Here is a 21602-nt window from a genome sequence, read left to right on the forward strand (position 1 = left end):
AACCATTTGGCTGTTTTAATGTGACTGATCTGTGTAACATGCAAATGTTATGAGCCTTTAAAATGCTTCAAGCTTCATTCATGACTCCGTAATAGTGATAATAATGTTGTGCTAACAGGATTACTAAGACGTTTCAGTCGTGTTGGAGGTACACAAGACATTTTTTCACCTGACCTACTTTTTATTATTTGGATTCATGCGAGAGGACATGAAAGAATCCAGCAGGAAAATAAATAATTCATCTTTTTACTGAGCCGAGTCCCTGCTGAGTCTCCACGTAATGAAAAACAGGAGCCAGAGAAGTGCAGTGCAGTAAAATAGCTGGTGAGTTTATCTTCAGCTTCCATCTGAATGAATGTTTCAAACTGTGTTTAAGTTTAAATCCTGGGGTTTGAATGAAAAGTCATCAGGGCAATAACCATTTCTCTGGATTTATTTGAATAAATTACATTAACTTATCACATTTTTTTTCTTTACATCAAGCATACAGTCTTAAAATCCAGTGCAAGAATAAAATAAAACCAAATAAAAACAGAAAACAAAAAAAACAATCCAAAGACAATCATGTGCAGCACAGAGAATCCCTCCTCTCACACCGCTTCTGGATAATATACTGTATATATACATCTATCCTGTATGTGTATACTTTTGTCACAGTTACAAAAATAAGATACGTTACTGTAGATGCGCGACTATACACACAAGGTGAAAACAAAACACAAAAGCTGTACAGTCCTCATTGAGGGCAAAGATACACACGATTGTTAAAAAACAGTGAAAGAAAAAAGAAGGAAGGAATCGGATCATCTTTAAAAAATAAAATAAAATAAATACATGACCTTTTCAAACTGTACTGTGATTCTTCCCCAGTCAAAGTTTACTGCCTGCAAAACTTGTGCTTCCTTAAAAAAACATAAATAACACTAAATATGGGTAATCTGTTGAGTTTGCATCATTATTGTAATTCTACTAAATATAATGAATTGGTCCTTTGATTAAAGAGACATCCATGTTTGTTTTTAATGTTGAACACTGTCAGAGACAGTATATGTTAAACACCTCAGCGTCAGAGGTCCTCTGCAACCCCGTCCCTGTGCATTACATGTACAGTGTGCAAACCCAATTACACATCCCTCCCTCAAAATACACGCACATTACTACTAGATGGGTGAAAAACGAGTGTTATTGCTGCACCGATTATTTTGCAGGAGGGTAAATACGTTGTTGACATTGCAGAGAATAAAACCTCAGGGATAACATGGTGCAGCGCGGCACCTGACTGACTAAACGTGTAATAACTGAGACCTGGTTTGATTTCTACATTATCAGTACATCAGTTAAAGACGGGAAACAAATCCCACACAATACTGCATACAAGCAAATAGCTGGTTTGGGAAAATCAAACATCATGTGGGATATCGAGGCCTGACATGAGATGGGAAGAGGAAACCAGCAGCTTTTTGTCAATATCATTATTTAAAAAAAGGGTTTTTAGGTGTCAGTTGCATCATCTCAAAGAATAAAACATCTCCATCCAAACCAATAGCAGTAATTTCTCGTGACGTTCTGCCGTTTGCGCGCTCCTTTGTCCTCGTTAGAAAGTACTTCAAACAGTATCATAGTTGGCTACGTCTAGTTTTTTTTCTCAATCGGTTGCTTCTAGACAGCTAAACTACAAGAATATTAATCGGACTAATAGGAATGCAGCAAAAAAGAGCTTCACCTTCAGCTCCAGAGAAAACAGTTGCCGCCACTGAGCAGTTAAATCCTAAAGGTTATTATATCACAAGACATCGACCATTTGTCACACAAGTTTCTCATAAAATACACATTGGAGCATCGGAACGGACTGCACCGGAGTTTTCTTACATCACTTCAGACAGTTTAAACTTCACAACTTGTGTTTTTGCAAATCATGTCATCACTTCACTAACAACTGGCTCAGATATGTAATGTCACAGACTCAAGAATACAGTTTCACCCCCCCCAATGATAGAAATACCAAAGAGCTAGAGAACGCTTCCCCATTTTGCATCGAACAATTTTACTGACGCGTTGCAGTTAAGAGTTGAATCAGGTTTCTGTAGGTAACTTTGGTATCTAAATCACATACGATGGGTCATGCGTACATGTTAAAAAAATACTATGTTGGTTTTAAGTCGATTCTGTCTAAAACACTGTTGAGTTAAAAATGTGAGGACGTCCTTTGGGCAGAGTTTTTAGAGCATGACAGGGACGCGGTTTCTCCGGAGACGGCCTGAGCACGTCGAGACGACAAACAGGAATATTCCAAACAATAAAACAAAATCAGCTCAACCTAACTTTTTTTCTTTTTAAATATAAGATTAAACGTTAAACACTCGAAACCATGCTTTGACCTAGAGTCTCTAACAAACATGAAGCACGTAGACCAATTATTTTCCTAGTATGTGAGAAAAAACTTTTCTATCTACTGTAATGGTTTCCACATAATATAGTGAATGAGAGTAAATGTGAATTTGCTAAGGTGTTCTGTTAAACTCATGACGGACTGACAGCCAACTGAAACTGAGACAAAAGCCAGGACAGAAACGGAGGAAGTGACTATGGAAGCCTGAAGGTGCCTCCTGGGATAAGGGGAAGTAACGACATCAATTTCTCCTCAATATGCTTTCACTCTCATTACGTTTTGGTGCATACATGTTTTAATCTCAATCTTGTTCATTTCTTAATTGTGTTGTTGCTGTTTTGACTCCTCTAACATGGAGCACAGGTGGTAAGTAGGAATGTTTAGGAGAAGGTTACTGGGAATACCGGGGGAAGGAACTGGAGGCCAGGATTTTGTTTTGTCACCGCTGGAGACAAAGCTGTGAGTCGTGACGTCCTAGTGCGGCAGTGGCACCAGGATATCCACGTAGTTGATGGGGAAGAAGCCGGAGTTGCCGTGCAGCATTCCCTCGTACCAGTTTTCATCGATCTTATTGGTCAGGGTGATGATGTCGCCTTCCTTGAAGCCAAGCTCACCTTCGTTCTCGGGGTCAAAATCGTACAGGGCGCGACAGCAGGGCTGGTCCATGGGCGCTGGAGAGAAGGTTGAGGATTGGAGAGATAAAAGAGACGCAGCGTTAGAGGAGAGGCTAGAGGTGGAGGTACGATGCTGCGTGTAAATAAGAGGCGTAATGATCACAAGAAAAGCAGGTGAAGGGCTCACCTGGAGACCTGGCTGAAAGGGGGGAAGAAGAGGCAAAAGCAGAGAGGAGGGGATAAAGCAGAAGAGAGACACAAAACATGATCATCAGTTTCTGCAAAGTTATAACTAATAAGCAACAGTGGATCCAGACAGTGTTTCAAGGAATAGTTCAATATTTTGGGAAACACACACATTATCCCTGCGACTGTCTCATCTCTGTAAAGTCCTGATGAGTCTTGTAGCGCTGGAGTTAGACTTCAAGATATTTTTGTATGTTAAGACTGCAGCTGAGTCAGTTATTGTCTTAAATTCTTGTAATCGCTAAATTACCTCCTGAGGGAAGAACTAACCACTACATCCTCAAAGTACCAGTTGGTGTTGTTTCTGCTTTCCAGCCTCAGGGGGCAGTAATGAGTCAATATGGCTTGGGGCACTATAATAAATCAAAGAAGATGCAGCACAGTCAGGTTTCAGAAAGCTGAGATATGTTTATGTGATGTGTCTTCAAACTGTATTTATACTTTTACAAAAGACTTTGGACCGTCTCTAATGCAGGGGCTCTGTCCAAAGGTGCATACAGCGGTTCTACAGAAAACGGATTTATTTTAAGGTTATGTGTAAAAACCAAAGTGAAAAAACAACAGGACTTCTTGGCTCTGCTCCGGCAGCAGGAGACTCCAGGAAGTTACAGGGCAGGAAATAACCATAAATCATGTTAATGAGAAAGTTTCACAGGTCATTTCATTGCTTTGGGACAGACCCATGCTAGCTTCATATTTAATACCCATACATTATCTACATCCAAATGAGTATGTTTTTTAAAAAATGTCAAACTATTCCTTTAACAATAAAAGAGAGATGAGAAATTAGATTTTTTTTAAAGGCGGCAGAAGAGAAACCAGAGGTTAGACAGAAACACAGCGCTGCAGATGAGCTGCACTGCAAACAAAACAAAATGCAGACAAAACACCACTCCCACAAAAAGTTCAATTTGAAATAAGAGCAATAGATTTTGCATCTCTTCCCAAGTCACTTTTGCTCACCTGGAGATCTTGCTGCAAAGGGGGAAGGAGAAAACAGCGGTGAACAGGAGAACGTTTTAGCAATCGCATTTTGAGAAGGATAAATGACGGACAAATACAAAGTAAAGATGTGGATGAAAAATGATCCAAGAAAAACACAAGTTGCACAACACATTGAAAGAGGCGGAGCGGCAGAGGAACAAAGAAAAAGGAGGATGAGACAGATCAGGAGAACAAAGCAGAAATAACAAATGTTCGTCCTCTCGTTTGTTTTTTGTTCATTGTCTGAGATTGTTTGAGCGGACGACACTTGGGTTTCTACAGTTTGTGTCTTTTTACTGTTGAGATTCCCTTGTAACAAAAAAAAAAAGAAAAAATGATGGGCAAAGGGAATGACAGGAAGGTGACATGATGGAGGAGATACGGCTGCACAGTATCTCTCCGGGATTCACTCAAGTCTCACCTGGAGACCTTGCTGCAAAGAGGGGGAGAGAAAACCACACGGGGGGAGGGAGGACAGCAAACAGCAGGAGTTGTTATGAGTTTAAAGTGGAAATGATGAGGGGGAGAAATGAAGTGATGATCATACAGGACACAGAAATTTGACCTGGCTCACCTGGAGACCTCGCACCTACAACCATGTGACAAAGACAAATCATAAGGGGAAAGAGGAGAGAAGTGCACAGATGTTTTTATTTGTTCTGGATTGATTGATATTCTGTTCAGTGCAGGTAAAAACTTAAATGTTGGGAAAAAAGCTGGAAAACCCAACAAATGGACCATAAATTCTCAAACATCTTGCTATATATCAACTCATGAAAGCACCATGCTTTTATTTTGACAGGTTTCGTTTCAGCTTCTTTAGTGTCTATAGCAAACTGTGTATTTGTTATTGTGCACAAGTCTCTAAAAAGAGATGAGTGAGTCTGACTGATTGTATTTTGGGGGCTGATTGAAATAAAAAAATCTACACTACATTTTTGTAAATCTTTTCTGCATCGTTAATTCTGTAAAATAAAAGTTTTCACATCTGCAAACATAAACACAGATACATGTGTGAGAGGCTTATATCTGCCGATATCATCGATAATATAATAATAGAAAACTACGTCTCCTTCTGTTCAGCTCCTACAACAATAATACAGACGACTTAGATAATGTTTCACAGTGAAACGCTTCTCGTTGTTGAGTAAACTTAATCTGTTCCCTTCTCTGGAGGTTATTTTATTGTGAAAATTCTGCAGTAAATCTTACATTTCAATACAAAATTAAAGTGACATTGACCAAAGATGTTTCAGAGGGAATTATGACAAGTGTGAGTATGTTCTACTGATTCAATGTGTTTACTAAATATAAATATATACACAAACACGAGATTTACTCTTTAAATCTTAGACCAGCAGTGATCAGATTTGTTTTCTATTTGAGAATTTATGGTAGAAATGAAAAACTCAGAGAATTGTTAAAGGAAGAAAAACATAAATTAAGAGAAACCAGTCCAGAAACTAAAAGAAAATACAACCACACATTTGACTGTTCTGTTCTCACATCATGTGAGACAGAAACTTGTTTGGACCCCAGTGAGAGACGACGGCGTGTGAACAGAACCAGGATTGGTTTCTGCACACGCTTCTGAACAGCGAGGTTTCTGCTCTGGCTCTCACCTGGAGAACGAGCACTGTGGATGCCTCCATTGTGGTTCTCACTGATGGAGAAGTCCAGAGACGTACGTGGTTTGGGCATGTACTCTTTCCTGGGTTTGTTAGAAGTGTCCCTTATCCTGCAAAGTGGAAAACACAGAATTAACCAAAAGCAGAGATCAACATCTATTCCATCGGTAGTAGCTGATAAATATGAATATATCAAGTACATCCAGTGACAAAGGCTAAAACAAAAAGTACTGACCGTTCATCAATCTTACTGGAGAGCTGTGTGAGGATCTCAGCAGCCCGGCTGTGATACTCCACCTGAGCATGGACCAACGCAGAGAGCTGGCTCACCTGTTCAATCTGTTAGTGCACACAGAGGAAACACATGATGTGTCACACACACGGACTGAGGATCTCTATCTTAAACACTGACGTCATCATTTAAGGCTGGATTCACTGACACAGATTAATCAACTCATCATCTAGTCATAGAAATGTCCCAGTTCAAAAATCACAAATTTACAGAAAGAACACATCATCAACAGATCATAGACGTTTCCAGGATTCTCAAAAAATTGCTGCTGCAGTGGGGTCAGACAATAACATATTCTAGAAGCCCTGATGCTTACATCACTCTCCAGCAGGTTGAACATGCTCTGCTCAGCAATCTCCTTCGAGTCGTCGAACTTTTCGAGCGCTTGTTTGATCTCGTCGTCCATCACTTTGCCCTGACGCTTCTTCTTGTAGTCAAAGTCCAGACGACGACCCTCCATCTTCTTCAGGTGATGCTGCACGAGCAGATCAGAGCGTTAATCTGAATCTTTGACCTGTAGATGACTTGGATTCTCAGTTTCAACCCTGTTGTGTGTGAAAGTACCTGAATCTCCTTGAGGTCTTTTTCGTGGAGGTTCTGCATTGGATCGATGAAGTTCTGCTTGACCTCCATGTCCAGAGCGTCCTTCACCTCTCCCAGCTCACGCATGGCTTCCCCAGCGTCAATCAGAGCGAGTCCTGTAGAAAAGAAACACATGAGTAACATACACTTCGATGTCAGTATATGGTGTGGAAAATTCCAGTAAAAGTAACTCATTCGAATTTGCAGCAGTTTTAACACATTTATGAATATTAAAGCAAACTTCAGGCGTCTGTCTTATCTGGAAAATAAACTATCTCATGATATTGTTCTTGCGTCCTTCAGGGAAATAAATGATGCCAACAGTTAAAAAAGTGTGTTTTTGTCCTGTTCGTCCGTGAGAATCTTTAATGTGCTGCAGCTCACCAAAGTTCGACTCCTCTCCGAGCTCCCGGCCGAACCTCTGCATGGACTCTCCCAGGATGGCCTCGGTCTGCGTGTAGCCCGGCCCTTTCTCTTGGCCGCGCATGCGTGACATGGAGTTCATCATGCTCATCTTGGCTCTCGTGGCTATATAGACAAGGGAGTAATGAAAACAAACACATCTGTGCGAGTTTGGCTGTGTCTTGAATTTGTGGTGAGATGGCACAAGGCCCGAGGCTCCAGAGTAAACCACATTAAAGTGTTTGACTGTGTTTGCAGTTAGTGTGGAGGTTATTTCATGTGAACAGAGCTGGAGTCTCATTGTTTCTCACCAGTTCTCAGCGATTAGATGGCCACTAATATTCAGTTTGAGTATTGTGGAAAATTCCATTTTTATAAACGGTCAAATCCTCTGAATAAACTGTTATTAGTGTGAGGCAACATAATACAAGAGTTAAATAAAAATCAGTATGCATTACCAAAATAAAAGCCAAAAAGGTCAGACAGACCATCAGTACATAAGACAGTTAAATTATGGAATTTAAAACAAAAATGCAGTTAGAATTATTTTACTGTAGTTGTGCTTTTTAATTTGTTTGTGAATGTGGGTGTTACATTAATGAAGTAGGGCTGGTTGACAGACCATTATACTGATCAATATCAATATATATCACAGATTTGGGGGATTCTGTACAGGTCAAATCTTATAATTATATGATCAGATAATGTTTAATAATATATAATCATACTATGCTGATAGTATTGATTTATTGACAGGACCTAATGAATGGAGGTGGGCTTACAATAAGTGTAAATATATATGTATATATATATATATACATGATATGTACGTGTTTTTTGATATTAATATGTAGTATTAAATGAAACTAAACCATCAGATTCACAGGCTGTAGGATCATGCACAGGTGGGTAATGTCACCTGGGTTTGGCTGCAGATACTCAGTGGTCTTGGTCATGATGTCCAGCACTGCCCGAGCGGTGGTGTCCATCTTCTGTAAACCACGATGTGAACCCACACGAGGAGGGAGACAGAAACAAGGTACAGAAACTACAGGTCAGAAAATGATGATGCCGAGAGACAGTTTCACTTCTGTGTTCTTGTTTCAGTTGATGACAATTGCCAACTCTGACATAAGAATATCCAATTATATTACTTTCAAATAATATATAAAGATAAGGGATCAGATGTAAACCAACACATGCACTAACTTGTGGCGATGCTCAGAAACACGTCTCTGAATAGGTTCAATCATGCAGGATAACACTGATGGACCTTTGTGATGTTTGGTCTTCTATTATCTTAGCAGCAATTTTCAGTCATGGCTGGTAATTTATTTTACAAAATGTTGAATGATTAATTTGATTGTCTAGAATCAATCCTATAATAATCTTCTCAACAGAGAATATTGAATAGAAACTTTAGTCTTGCCTTCTCCATTTCAGTGAAGTCCTCATCGAGCTTCGTTCCTTCTGCTCCTCCAACTTTTTCGCTCACTTTCTGCAAAGCAAGCAAAATTTAAGAAATACAATATTATATAATATAGAAATAAGATCAATAATAAGTTGATCAGATTTATCAGGACACTTTTGCAATGCAGTATAAAATGTTGCAAATATCAGACGTCGAATTCAATTCAACAGATCTCAGAACTGAAGTTTACATTGACATGAAAAAAACAGCCTCGGCCATTGTTTGGATGTGAAGGATAAAGTGACATCTATTGGTGAAATTGCAGATTGCAACCAACTGAATACCCCTCACTTTCCGCTTGTAGGAACTTAAATTTGCAAATGTAAAAAAGTGAAAGGCTCTCTCTGCAGCTAGTGTTTGATTTGTCCGTTCTGAGCTACTGTAGAACTCAGCGTGGCAACATGGGAGGAGCTTCAGATACAGACTGAGGATACAAAGGGTTCTTAGTTTCAGTCATCACATGTAAGATTCTTGTCTCACAGTGTTTTTGTTAATGGCAAATAGACATTTGTATATTGTGTAGAATAGATATATTTGAAACCTTAACCTTACTGATAAATCAATATAAACAAAACATAAAACACATATTAAGTGCAAGGGTATAAATTTGTAATTTAGCCTCGTCAGGATGTGAAGTGTGAACCAGTCTGTGTCTGCAACCTCACCAGGTCACAGCCTCTTAAATCCAATTAAGATAATGTCAAACAACAAATATCTGTTTGACCCTGTGCTTCACACGAGGAGACGATCGTGCTTCAGCGGCGTGAACCTTGTGTGTCACATGAGGACTGAGCAGAACAAAACGTATCTCACAAGAAAGAAACACTGAGAAAAATCATTTTGTCCTTCACCCCCACTGATCTTTCTGGGAACACACTAACGCTGAGATTTTTCATTCCTGCAGAAGCACATAGACCAGATATCTCCTCTGAGCTGACGTTCCTTCACTCCCAGTCTGCTGATAATAATTCCACCTCTGGTCTGTGATGTAACCAGAGGCCTTGAGGGGCCAGAGATCTGACACAACGAGGCCAGACACAGCCCTCAGAGGAAGGACTGAGGGGAAAGCTTTCAGGGAACGTCACGGTGCCGTGATGAAAGAAACCATGAAAGCAAAGGTCAGTGGATGAGGTTTTTCCTCGAGTGAAGAAAGAGAACAATCACACTGTACATGTACGTCCAGGACAGGATGAGTCACTTTGACATTTCTGGTTACTTCACATTCACACTTGTCTGATGAATGATCTTCGAGTTCAGCAGATTTTCTCTCACAATTAAAAATCCTAAAAAGTGCGATGTACTTGAAAATGTATTTTCCAGGGTCAGAACACAGAGGGGTGATTTATGACAGACAGCAGGGGCTTTATAAGACTAAGCCTGTGACAGTGGTTTATGCAGCGTAAGACTTTCTGACGATCGCTGCTCTATGAGTCATCTTAGCAAAGTCTCCTCTGATCCCACGTTTGAAACAGCTCTATATTCTGACAGCAAAGCAAAACACACACACACACACGGTGTAAATCAAGCAGGGAGCCACATTTCCCATCGTTAGTTTCACCTACACGGTTTTCGAATCCTCCCTGAACTGGTTGCCATGGAGACAGGTATCTGCCTGTGCCAGGTTACGTCTACTACGTCTGTGACTTCCTGCCGTTTTCTCTCACTACTTTCCTCCTGTGTCGTATCCAGGTTTTTTTTTTCTCGCTCCCTGTCAGAGCTGAGGATCAGCGGGGGGGACTCGCGCCTCACAACCTCCACTCAGGAGACGCTGATGATCTGAGCTGATGAGATGAAGGTGATGAGATGAAGGTGATGAGATGAAGGTGATGAGATGAAGGTGATGAGATGAAGGTGAGGACGGCAGGAAAAACAGCAGAACCCGGTGAACACGTGTGTCAGAGTCAGTGCACAGCTGTGCCAACACAAGCGATGTACATACAGTGACACTTCTGCTGTTTATCCGAACCATGTAATCACATACTGTTCTCTTGTACACCTGGGGTATTAATGCAGTCACATGTAGCTGCTGCCTGGTTTCAGATGTGAACATGATGTGAATCCACAAGACAGATGGCACACGTCTCTTTTTAACTGTATTTGGACTAAAAACTAGGCGAATGTCCTTTCTGCATTTTTTTTAAGCTATAATCTCAATAATTATCGATGATTGATAACGACTGTACTATTTTGGTGCATTTGGAGGAAATAACCAATTATTCTCCTACACAGAGAATTGGTCTGATGTTTTCTCCCAAAATGATGATTCATGTTCACACCAGGTTTATAAGTAACATCTCCGAGATCAGAGATTTATGAAAAGATTTCTTTTCAAGCAGGGTTTTATACATTTTTAAGGACGGGAGCAGGTTTAATTGGTTTTGTTTACAGAATATTAAATATGAAAAGTTTTCAGTGTTTGAATTTAATTTAAAAAGGTGTCAATACTGCTAATAAACAAGTAGACTGTATATAACAGCATGCACCTGCAGGATTTAGAGGCAACAAATATGAAGCTGCTAATATGTATATATAATAATATATATACTCTATAATGTGTAAAATCTAGGACTGCAGCTAACAACTGCATAACCATGAAATAGTCAAATTGGGAAAAATGTTCCTCGAAATTCAGTTAAGTTAATTTTAAGGAATTTTCAACTTGCAATAAGCTACAGCACAAGTTACAATCCTTAAAAATGGAGGAACAAAGTAATATTAACAGAAACACAGATGTCTTATGTGCTTACACAGTCGATGAGAATGTTAAGAACTGATTTACAAACCTGAGTGAAAACAAAACAAGCAGCACTTTGGGTTCTGAGGATAAATTATTTGTGTCGGGTGTGGAGATAGAGAGGAGCCGGGGAGTCAGTCATTTATCGAGCTAAATGGATAAAAATCAACTCAGTCGGGCAGCGCCTGTGGGTTCCTGCATACGGCTCTGGAGAGAAGAAACTGAATGAATAGAAATGAGCTGTTGGTGGCTGTGGAGCGAGTACACCAGAGCTGCAGCACACTCTGCTGTCAACGCGTGTTCAAACCCCAGACACTGGTAAAGTGGAGAGGAAAGACAGAGCTGTTGTGTGGTAAACTCTGAAATTTACTGCAGTGAGGGAGGGAGATGCACTAACCTAGATTAACACACTTAGAGACGCTAGAGGACTACAGAGCCTGTCACAGTCAATAACCTCGGCCCTGATGATTGATGTTTTACCCCCGAAGATTTATTAAACGTAACCAAGCCGCCAATTTCACCTGACAGCCAGGAAACCAGTGATCTAAAACCCTCCTGGGGAACCAGCGATGTCACTGAGCTTTTACTCATGATCTTCTTTGTCCCTCTAATCTGTCTCTCATTCAACAACCCATCACTCTCTCTTCTCCATCCTCCACTTCCTGTCGGGAAGGACGTGACAAGGTGAACAGATCAGCGGCGGCGGGCAGCAGCAGTGTGAAGTGAACTTTGAAGGGATGAGTAAAATGCGCAGTTGGCAGTGGCATGGACGATATGTAACCTGTGACGTCACAGCTCGCGATGTCACACGCTAATCACTCTCACTTGACGTAGTGGAGGATGGATGCAGCCGATTCATGACGCCTCCAGACACAGAGGCAGTGAAGGGATAAGGTTTCTCTGCAGAGCTCCCAACACACTGCAGCCACTGGATTCTAGGCTACGTTTGTATGACATTAAAAGTCCAACAACCATTTGATGCCTCACATAATATCTGTGGAGGTTGGCTGCCTACATAGAGAGGACGCTGCTCCTGATGTAAATATAAAGTATTTAAATATAAAGAGCCTATTCTAGGGTAAAGAAAACAATTCGTACAATTAACATCACTAGGATTATTTTTTATTTAATTTCTACCAAAAGATCCCTTTCACCTAAATCTTACACACTGAACCTTTAAACTGCTGCGTACAAAATGTCTCCAGCTTCTTTTCACCCTGTCCTGTTCATCCCGTCCTCACACAAGTCGTCCTGAAAGGAACATGAAAGTCTGAAACTAACTTCATGACAATCCATTTTACAGTTGCCATAAAGTCACTCAAAACTAAAAGTTAAAATAGTTAAGATAAAGTCAGAGGATATTTTTTTCCTAGTGTCCTAGTGGTGGACAAGCCAATGTCCTGGAGCCATTCTGTCGGTGTAGCTAAAAAGGAACCAAATCCTTCGGCCCTGGTTCAAATAAGGCTGCAGATCACTCTCCTCACCCTCCATTTTTCTCCAACTGGCAGCCATGCAAACCAAATCAGACCGGATTAAATATGCTAAATGTGGAGGGGAAAATAGCCCAGAGACGTCGCCAAGGGCAGCCGGGCAGCGTTGTTCCCTCCCTGTCCCCTAAACTCTTGCATCATCGCAGGGGACAGACCGCAGGATGTCCTGACTTGCTCTCACCGTGGATCTTTTTTTCAGATTACATCAGTGTTCTTGCGGAGATAAAAACAAGGTGTGGGAGGTGGAAATCAGCCTGATGTTAAATACAGTGTGCTCACTGCTGAGAGGGATCCTGCACTCATAACCTCAAACCAGCAAAACTCATGCATTTTAATACCAAGGGAAAATAATTTATGCAGCATTTAAGCAAAACCAAATTACCAAAGTGCTCATGTCAGAAACCAAATCAACTAAAATAATAGCAGAGGTTAAAGCTGATTAAACTGTTGTATATTTAATCAGCTGCAGGTCGACAGTATTTCTGTTCTAAGATGAGACCTGCCCACACACAGATTATTGGAAACACCAGAGGAGAGTTTAAACACCGGGTTTTACACCTGTGTACGACACCCTGAGTTAATACTATTACACAGCTGACGAGGTAATCGACCTGAGACACTCTCTGACACAGACCGGCTGCTTTTAAACTGAAGTCCAGGATTAGATTGCAGTACTCACTGCAGAACAGGCTGAGGTCAATACTTTATATCATATCTACGTATACACACAAGCCTGAGGTCGGATCTCATGTTGTTACTCAGCTTTTGATTCAGCTTATCCTTGAAAAAATAAGAACACTAAGAAGAAAAAATGGCTTTTGTAGACATTTTCCATAACGTCTTAAAAAGAGGTCCAAAGATAAATTGATGGTAAATTATGTGAATAATTATTTGTCTCTGTGTGTCGGTCCTGTGATACGCTGGTGACCTGACCAGGGTGACTCCCACCTCTCGCCCTAATGTCAGCTGGGACTGGCTCCAGCTTCCCACGACCCTCTAATGATAAGCTCTATAGATAACGGGTGAATTTATTTTCCTTTATCTGGTATATTTCCTACTGTGCACCACATTAAGAGTCAGAAAAGAAGATGCTATTTGTTTGCAAAAAATACAAATGCTGTATTTTGAAAACTAAATGGTTGCAAAAAAAAAAAACAAAGATTTGGATCTCTTAGAAAAAAAACAGATTCAAAACAACACATTTGTGGGTTTGTTTCACAAAGCTTTGACTTTGTGTTATAAACAGACGAGCTGTACAGCACTGGACTGATTCACTTAATTTGTTTGAATACTATAGAATCAATTTTATTAGTGTTGGTAGTAAAAAGCTGAATTTTAAATTGCTGCTACCAAAGATTCCTTGACGATCACTCAAATATTTGCTGAGCTATTTCAATCTAGAACAAAGCTGTGGACTAACTATCTGCCTGGCACTGCCATCTGTGGGCCAACACCTCTCATGTGGCAAGAAATATTCACATGTTTTTTCAGAATAATTGTCTTGTTGTTAAAACCGGATAAAAACATTACATTACACTAGACTGCTTAGATTTGCAAATGTTAAATGCATGAATGCAGAGGTCCATCTGTGCAGTACAGAACCCACTCACACCCACTGCATTGTTCACATTGTAATGATGTGCCGTCTGAGTGATGCAGGAGATGAGTGTCTTGTTTTATACCGTTACTGCAAAGATTTAAAAAGAAGATATTGTTTTTGTACATATGGATGAGGCAGAATTAGTTTGACTGTTTACATATGGAACATAAATTATCCAGTTATCTGGAGAAAACCTGAAAGAAGAGCTTTTATTTAATTTATTTACAGATACATAATATTTCTGTATGTGAAAACTTCATCTGGATTTCTTTATATTTTTCTCTATTTGTTGTGTGTATCTTTATCTTTTTTCCACATGTAGTATCAGGAGATGTTTTTGTAAATTAGTGTTTTATGATCTTATAAACCCCAAAAAAAGTGATGGACAAAATGCATTTGGCACACAAATAAAAATGATATGTAATAACATCATGGAATCTTCGGCCTGCTTCAGCCTGGACTTGTAGCAGCCGTGCTGTTAGCATTAGCATCAGTCACATGGCGCCCAATGTGAGGCACACAGGGAGCGTGCTGCCGCCGCCGCCGCCGCCGCTCTCCTCCCCTCTGCCTCCCATGCCTCCTCCCTCCTCTCCAGCTCACTAGTCTTAATCCCGGCTGGGCACACAGAGGCCCCTGCTTTAAATACGCACACAGGGTGGAAGAGGGGGATTAAAAATGACAAGAGTGATTAGTGAGACTATTAGGAGGACGGCCCCCACTGCTGGACAGTAGCATGGAGATGATCTAACTCCTTCTCCATCAACCTGTCTCCTAACTGCACCTTTGTCCCCGGGTGGGGACGGATCTGAGTGGAAGCCTGTGCAAACACTGTATGTCGCAGGGGGAACTGACACTCCCATCACATTCCTTCCTCTCATTTAATCCTCCTTCACTTTCACCTTGTACATTTTCAGGGATGAACGGATGATAAAGGAGGACGGACACATGGAAACAGAAAAGGTTGCGTCCGATGTGAACACGACAGAGAACTGCTAAAACTTGAAGACAAAAACAATTGCATAACAATGCCCAGAAGATATTTGTCGTGCCTCTCTCTTGCTCCAGCCTCTGTTCTTCCGTTCTTTCTTTGTCTCTCTCTTTTCTCCTCATACCCTCAGAGCCTCACTGTTCTCACTGTCACGTTTCTCATGCAACACTGCACCGACCGTTCACACGGCTGGATTATGACTCAACAATACGTCCAACTGCATTCACCTAAACTGGAACCACAACCTTGACTCCAGCTGACCAGGATTTCTAAGGACACCAACTGTAAATAGACATCAACGTTTTATTTAGGTGCAAATCTAACCCTAATAATTGCAGCGCCTGTCCTGAGAATAGACCTGTGCTCTCGCGGAATCAGGGAAAATCCGTTTGTCATTCTTAAATCCTGGCGTTCAGAGCCAACATGGCTCCAGCTACAGAGGTTTCAGGATGATAGTAATCCTGCAGAACATCACGGCCTGGGGAAGCATTAGAGAAGAATTCAACAGTGAACAAGCAGAAACAGACTCACAAGGTCTAAATAATCAGCTTCTCAACTCAATTCAGCGCCTGTGAGACCAGGTACAGGCGTCACGTACAGACGGACTGGACGGGCACCCAGACAGGACAGGGTGCCAGCTGTGTCCTCTGTCCATGCAGACTCGTGCCAGCATCAGTCCACTGGTTGGCCATGTTGCTTCACTGACCTCTATCCTCTCGGAGTGAGTGGCCCGTGGCTATTATAATCTGATTTGTAAGCCTTTGCATGGCTCTTATGTAACAGCAGGGATGTGTCTGTAGCTGGGGAGATGTGTGCACACATTCCCGTCCGTCCTCCATGTACCGCTCGGTAAATGGGAGAGGAAGGGGGAGGAGGGACCAGCTGGCACCGTGTGTGTGAGGAAAGTGTGCCAGGGTTTGTGAGCGCTCGGATATGTGGCGATGATGATGAGACAAAGATGGAGGATGACTAAAGGCACACACAGCGATGATGGCAGCTCGGTGTTGTGTGTGTTACTCATGACGAATATCAGTGAATCCCCTCTGTGTAAATCCACATTTTTCTTTTTCTTAAACAAATGAGACGTGAAATATTCTTTTCACCATTTACGACACAAGATGTGAAATTCAGAGCAAGATACTGATCTGTGTAAGTCACATGAATTATATAATGAGACTCACAGTACACTCCCGTATGGAAGTGTAAGAAAAGAAATAATCCTTCACCCAGTGGAAGTATAATATATCCTCTATTGTGCTAAAATAGCTTCATCATTAAATTAAATTTCTGGTGATAAGTACGCTCAGTGTTCTTCTGCCAGACCTCCCACAGTTCTGCCTGGAAACCACAGGAAGGTGCGAAAGACTCCGTGTTCAATTTTCTCTTTTATTTCCTTCTCGCAATCGTTTTCTCACCACTCAGTGTTTTTCTGGCTCATTTGTTCTCCAGTTAACCTCAGTCTATTTTTGTCCTTTCATTAACGACATCCATCCTCCCTCCATCTCAACATCCTGTCTAACCACCTCCACATCAGAGACTGTTGTATGTGAACTTAATAGAAATTGTACTTTTTGTTAGATTTAATATATTATTTTTACAAATTGCAGACCAGTAAATTTTTTCTCAATCTATGGAGCAAATCAACAGAAAATATTTTTCTCATCTTGCCACCTTGTGTTCGACTGCACACTGTGACATCACCGTTGTGTGCGGTCAGAGGTGCAGCAAACATTCAACTTTCAGGGAGATTTTACCAGAGCTGGCAGCCGACCCCTGATTTTCAGATAATAATGGAATAAGAATAAGAATGGGATTCATTTGAGAGTTTGAAGTCTACTGAGTTTGATATTATGAGTAGAACTTTTACAGGGATATCCTGAAAATCAGTTGGCTTTCATTTCAAGTGCTTGTTGAATAGCTTTAGGAGGGGATGTCTGAATTCCACCATATCTGTTACTTTTCAAAAATGACGAACCAACATTCTCACCAATCTCACACTGTGCACATTTGAGAAAGTAATCAGGGTTTGAAGGTTTGCTGAAGTTGTCGTACAACTTTTGTGTTTATGTGCAGCACTATCAACGTTGAGGAGGAGAGACTATGAATAGCATCTCTGACGCATCATATTACAATGTGGTTGAACATAAATCAGCATAAAGAAGTAAAGAATAATACTTTAAAGGCCTAAAAAAGCTGTTTTCTTTTTACATGTAAAGGACGAGAGGAGGGACTGAATACTTGACTTGTTCTGTCATCAAACTGAAAGCTTTTCAAGATAATGACGATCATCTGTTACCATATTCAGCTTATAACATTTTAAAATCAGCATCATCAGATACAAAGTGTCTAATTTTCATTCATCACTAACAGATTAGAGAAAAGAACGTGACCCTAAAGCAATGTTTTTTTTATAATTAATGATACTTCATCCTCAGTGACTCACCATTCAATCAAACACACACACACACACACACACACACACACACACACACACACACACACACGTCTCTCAGAGATAATGACTGAGCTTTGAGGCCTGTCGAGGGCTCCACTGTTTTTCCTGCACGTAATTGAAATGTGAGACATCTGATTTATTCTGTGGTTGCTCAGTATTATCATCTTAATTGTCCAGTTAATTTAGAACAAAATTCAATCTGGTCAATTCAATCTCTGGAAATGTGTTATTGCTGTAGCCAAGAGTGCAGCGACACAGTCCGCACATTAAACATAATGTTCTGCGACATCCACACACACGAAGCACATAGCACAGGGCCATGCATAATACAGTGAGGGTCTCAGGAGGGTTGCAGTTCGTCACCAGTCAGTCGGCTCAGCATTAAGGTTTTCATACACACTGAATCCAGAAATCCAGCAGCCATTTTATGAACCGTCTGCTGTCCTGACTCGTGTGAAAACCCCCGTGTTTTTTTTTATTTTCATCATTTCGCGAGGGAAACAGAGAGGGAGGCTCAGAGGAGACACTGGCATGTGTTTCCTCGCAGGAAAGACCCTCACTGGGTTCTCCTTCTGAGGCAGAGTTTGACCTTTTACACAAACTGTTCACACTCACCCAAGTACACGTGCAATCACAAACACACACGCATTCAAACAGAGGAGAGACAGTGATGTTTGACCTGAGGGTTCACGCAGGTAATGATTTAAAGCCTTCAATGCAAAAATGCACGACCGTTATCAATAATAGAGCCCAATCATAATATGAAACAACAGAAGCGGAGAACAACTGTTATTTGAGAAAATAATCTTTATCCAACTGGTGGAAAGCTGGTAAACGTTGACGGTCTGACAAAACAAGTCAATATGAAAATGTTGTAAATCAGGAATCTGTGATGAACAGTTAAAGGTCCAGTGTGTAAGACTGAGGTGAAAGGGAACTACAGAAATTTAATGTAGAATAATCCTCATGATGTTTCCACTAATTCATATCATCTAAATTGTATGAATTGTAGTTTTCTTTACCCCAGAAAAAGCCCTTTATATTTAAATACTTTATATTTACATGGAGGGGGTCCTCTCTACGGAGGCCGCCATGTTTTTTACTTTAGTCCAGACTGAACAAACTAAACACCTTTTGAGTTTTTATGACAACTGAAGTTTACCACAGTTTCTTTTTCATGTTTGGAAGGAGAGGGTGAGGTGAGGGGCGTTCAGCTGCAACATGCACCTTCAACACTAGATATCACAAAATTCTACACACTGAACCTTTAACTGAGAAAACAACTCAGCACAATAATACTATATATGAGTAGGTTAGTACATACTGTTAACTGTATAATCAAAATGCATAAAAGTTTAAAGCAAAAATGTGGTTTTCTTATTTCTCTCTTATTTTCTTATGTACAATTTCCCATTTTATTTCAGTGCAAGGTCGTGTGTGGGTACAACAAACATAAAGGGTCCATATTATATAATGCAATGTGAAATAAATACTGGACACATTAGAAAAGAGATGTGTTATATACTTTGTGAGTGACCTGCAGCAAAAGCAGGGGAACAAATGTGATGCAGACAGAGGACAGTGTGTCAGAGGGACTGTGACAGCTCATCAGAGGAAACGAGATCTGGTCATAATCGACCAGGAGAGCAGAGACTGAGGCTGCGTTCAGTGAGCGAGCAGGAAACACCAAACACCATCTCTGATGAAGATGAATATCTTGTGCTTTTAAACTTCAAGCTAAAGCATCGAGCAGCGACAGCACACTGATGGATCCTGGGAGAAACAAGCAGCTGCACATTAAGACCAAGATCAATAAAATGGCAAAAAAAGCAAACTTATCCTCCGAACACGAGCACAGACTTTCAATCAAACTGCAGCGGTCCCGCCCAAAATAAACGATAACATTAATACATCCGGTGGCTGCTGTGACCCCGTTAAAAGAGGAGAAAATTGAAAAGCCTCAGCAGACCAACAAGCTCTATGTCTGATATTGACTATTTCCCATTCAACAGCAGGCTGCAGGTTTGATTAGATTTCCTGTTCCATGAACAAGGTCACGACAGAAGGGGACGGACACACCACAGATGTAATGACACCCAGAATATCGACGAAGACCGCTCCACCCTTACATTTAAGAGAGGAGACACGTGTGCAGAGGAATTTTGAAAGCTCTCTTTTATTTCCCTAAATAAATAAGGTGCTATCTCACACCCACCACAGAGCGTTTTATAATACAAAGTTTATAATGCAGAGTTTTTGTCAAATTAAACAATGAACCACTTCTCCTCTGACGTTATCTCTGATAAAATGACCAATATGAGTCTATATATTATATTGTCCTTCATAATCTGTTCGTCCACTTGGTGGAGATCCACAGGACGAGTTCCAGCTGTTACACGTACTTTTAGAGCTGAAACCTCAAGATGACTTCATGCATCACTTTGTATTTGATATTCAAATGTAAGTTAAGTACTTTTGGGTCTTGGACCTTTTAGGATTATGTTACTATTTGATTGAGCATTTGTCGCTATTGTGACGTTTAATTGAGTGAATATTTGATTTAACAAGAACATTTGGTCAATAATGAAAGTAGCTGCAGGACTAAATACATAAACAAACAGTGTCGTGTTTTATTGACTATATTGTCAGTGTTCATGTACTGAGATACTACACATGATGTTGGTATACTATGTTAGCATGCTAATTGAGGGTAATTAAAGGAAACAAACAAATCTGATGAATAATTTCACCTTCACTGTAGCTTTAAACATTCATGGTACATTAGTACAGTATTTAACATGTATTTTTTACTTCATGTATTTTTTACAGACACACACATTCACTTCGAAGCAAAACAAAAATCGAATGAATTCTAATAAGACTGATATTCTCCTGAGATCTTCTTACTTCTTCTCTTCTCCTGTAAACACCTGCTCATACGTCTGTCAAACTAAACACACCTACATGAACTTCTACACCTCCTGCTAATTACAGAGGTATCCTTCATTTACATTTGATTGAAGGCGTCTGCTCCAGTGTGTGGGTGGTGTGTGTCACATCACGTGTGTTCAGCAGAAATGACTGTTTACCACTCAGCCGCATACTGTGAATGCAAGTCGAGGAGACGGTGAGAAGCTTGTTTACACAAAGCAGCAGCACGATTGAATTAATTAACTATTGATAAGTTAATATTAGTACAATTATAACACATAGATGTACTAATGTGTTTAGTAATAATGAATTTCTATTTATCATACAATTTAAGTATATTTGGTCAATTATACCAACACAGAGCTTTTACACTGTTTTTCTCTTTAAATTATGTTTTTTCACTGGAGGAAAAGATCTAAATTAAAAGTAGTGGGACAATCTGAAAATGACATTTCAGCAGATACATGCCCAGATGAACTCAAATAAAAATACTACTCCGATAAAAACAGCAAAGAAGAGTCATAAAACCTCTAACCCCATCCCAAGGTCCATTTGGCGGTTTGGTCCTGCACATGTGGCACGTTTCACAGATTACTGCTGCAGCGCTCTCATTCTGACACACACACACACACAAACACATGCAGGCACACACACTCCAATATAATGCAAAGTCACTGTGCTCTGATTAATCTGAGTATAATCCCCGACAAGCCATTCAGTCTCGGCTCTGCAGTTGGCGGGGAGGACGCCATGTGCTCGGGGCGAGGGACTTCACTGTGGGTGTCCGTGGCTGAGA

General features: G+C 40.6%; 1 protein-coding gene across 4 annotated transcripts in view; it reads right to left on the reverse strand.

Moving 5' to 3' along the window:
- Positions 1 to 417: 417 nt before the first annotated feature.
- sh3gl2a (SH3 domain containing GRB2 like 2a, endophilin A1) overlaps positions 418 to 21602 on the reverse strand; it is a 30808-nt gene continuing 9623 nt past the window's right edge. Inside the window, exons 2-10 of one of the 4 annotated variants that reach the window (XM_020101357.2) lie at positions 8567 to 8635; positions 8057 to 8129; positions 7120 to 7263; positions 6718 to 6851; positions 6470 to 6628; positions 6097 to 6200; positions 5856 to 5971; positions 3191 to 3202; positions 418 to 3060 (exon numbers count right to left, since the gene is read on the reverse strand). In XM_020101357.2, the coding sequence (XP_019956916.1) occupies positions 2864 to 3060; positions 3191 to 3202; positions 5856 to 5971; positions 6097 to 6200; positions 6470 to 6628; positions 6718 to 6851; positions 7120 to 7263; positions 8057 to 8129; positions 8567 to 8635 (1008 nt within the window). In that variant the 3' untranslated portion in view covers positions 418 to 2863. The other 3 variants (XM_069530596.1, XM_020101358.2, XM_069530595.1) reach the window with 3 other exon arrangements.

The sequence above is a fragment of the Paralichthys olivaceus genome, chromosome 8 (genome assembly GCF_024713975.1).
Source record: "Paralichthys olivaceus isolate ysfri-2021 chromosome 8, ASM2471397v2, whole genome shotgun sequence".
NCBI classification, from domain to species: Eukaryota; Metazoa; Chordata; class Actinopteri; order Pleuronectiformes; family Paralichthyidae; genus Paralichthys; species Paralichthys olivaceus.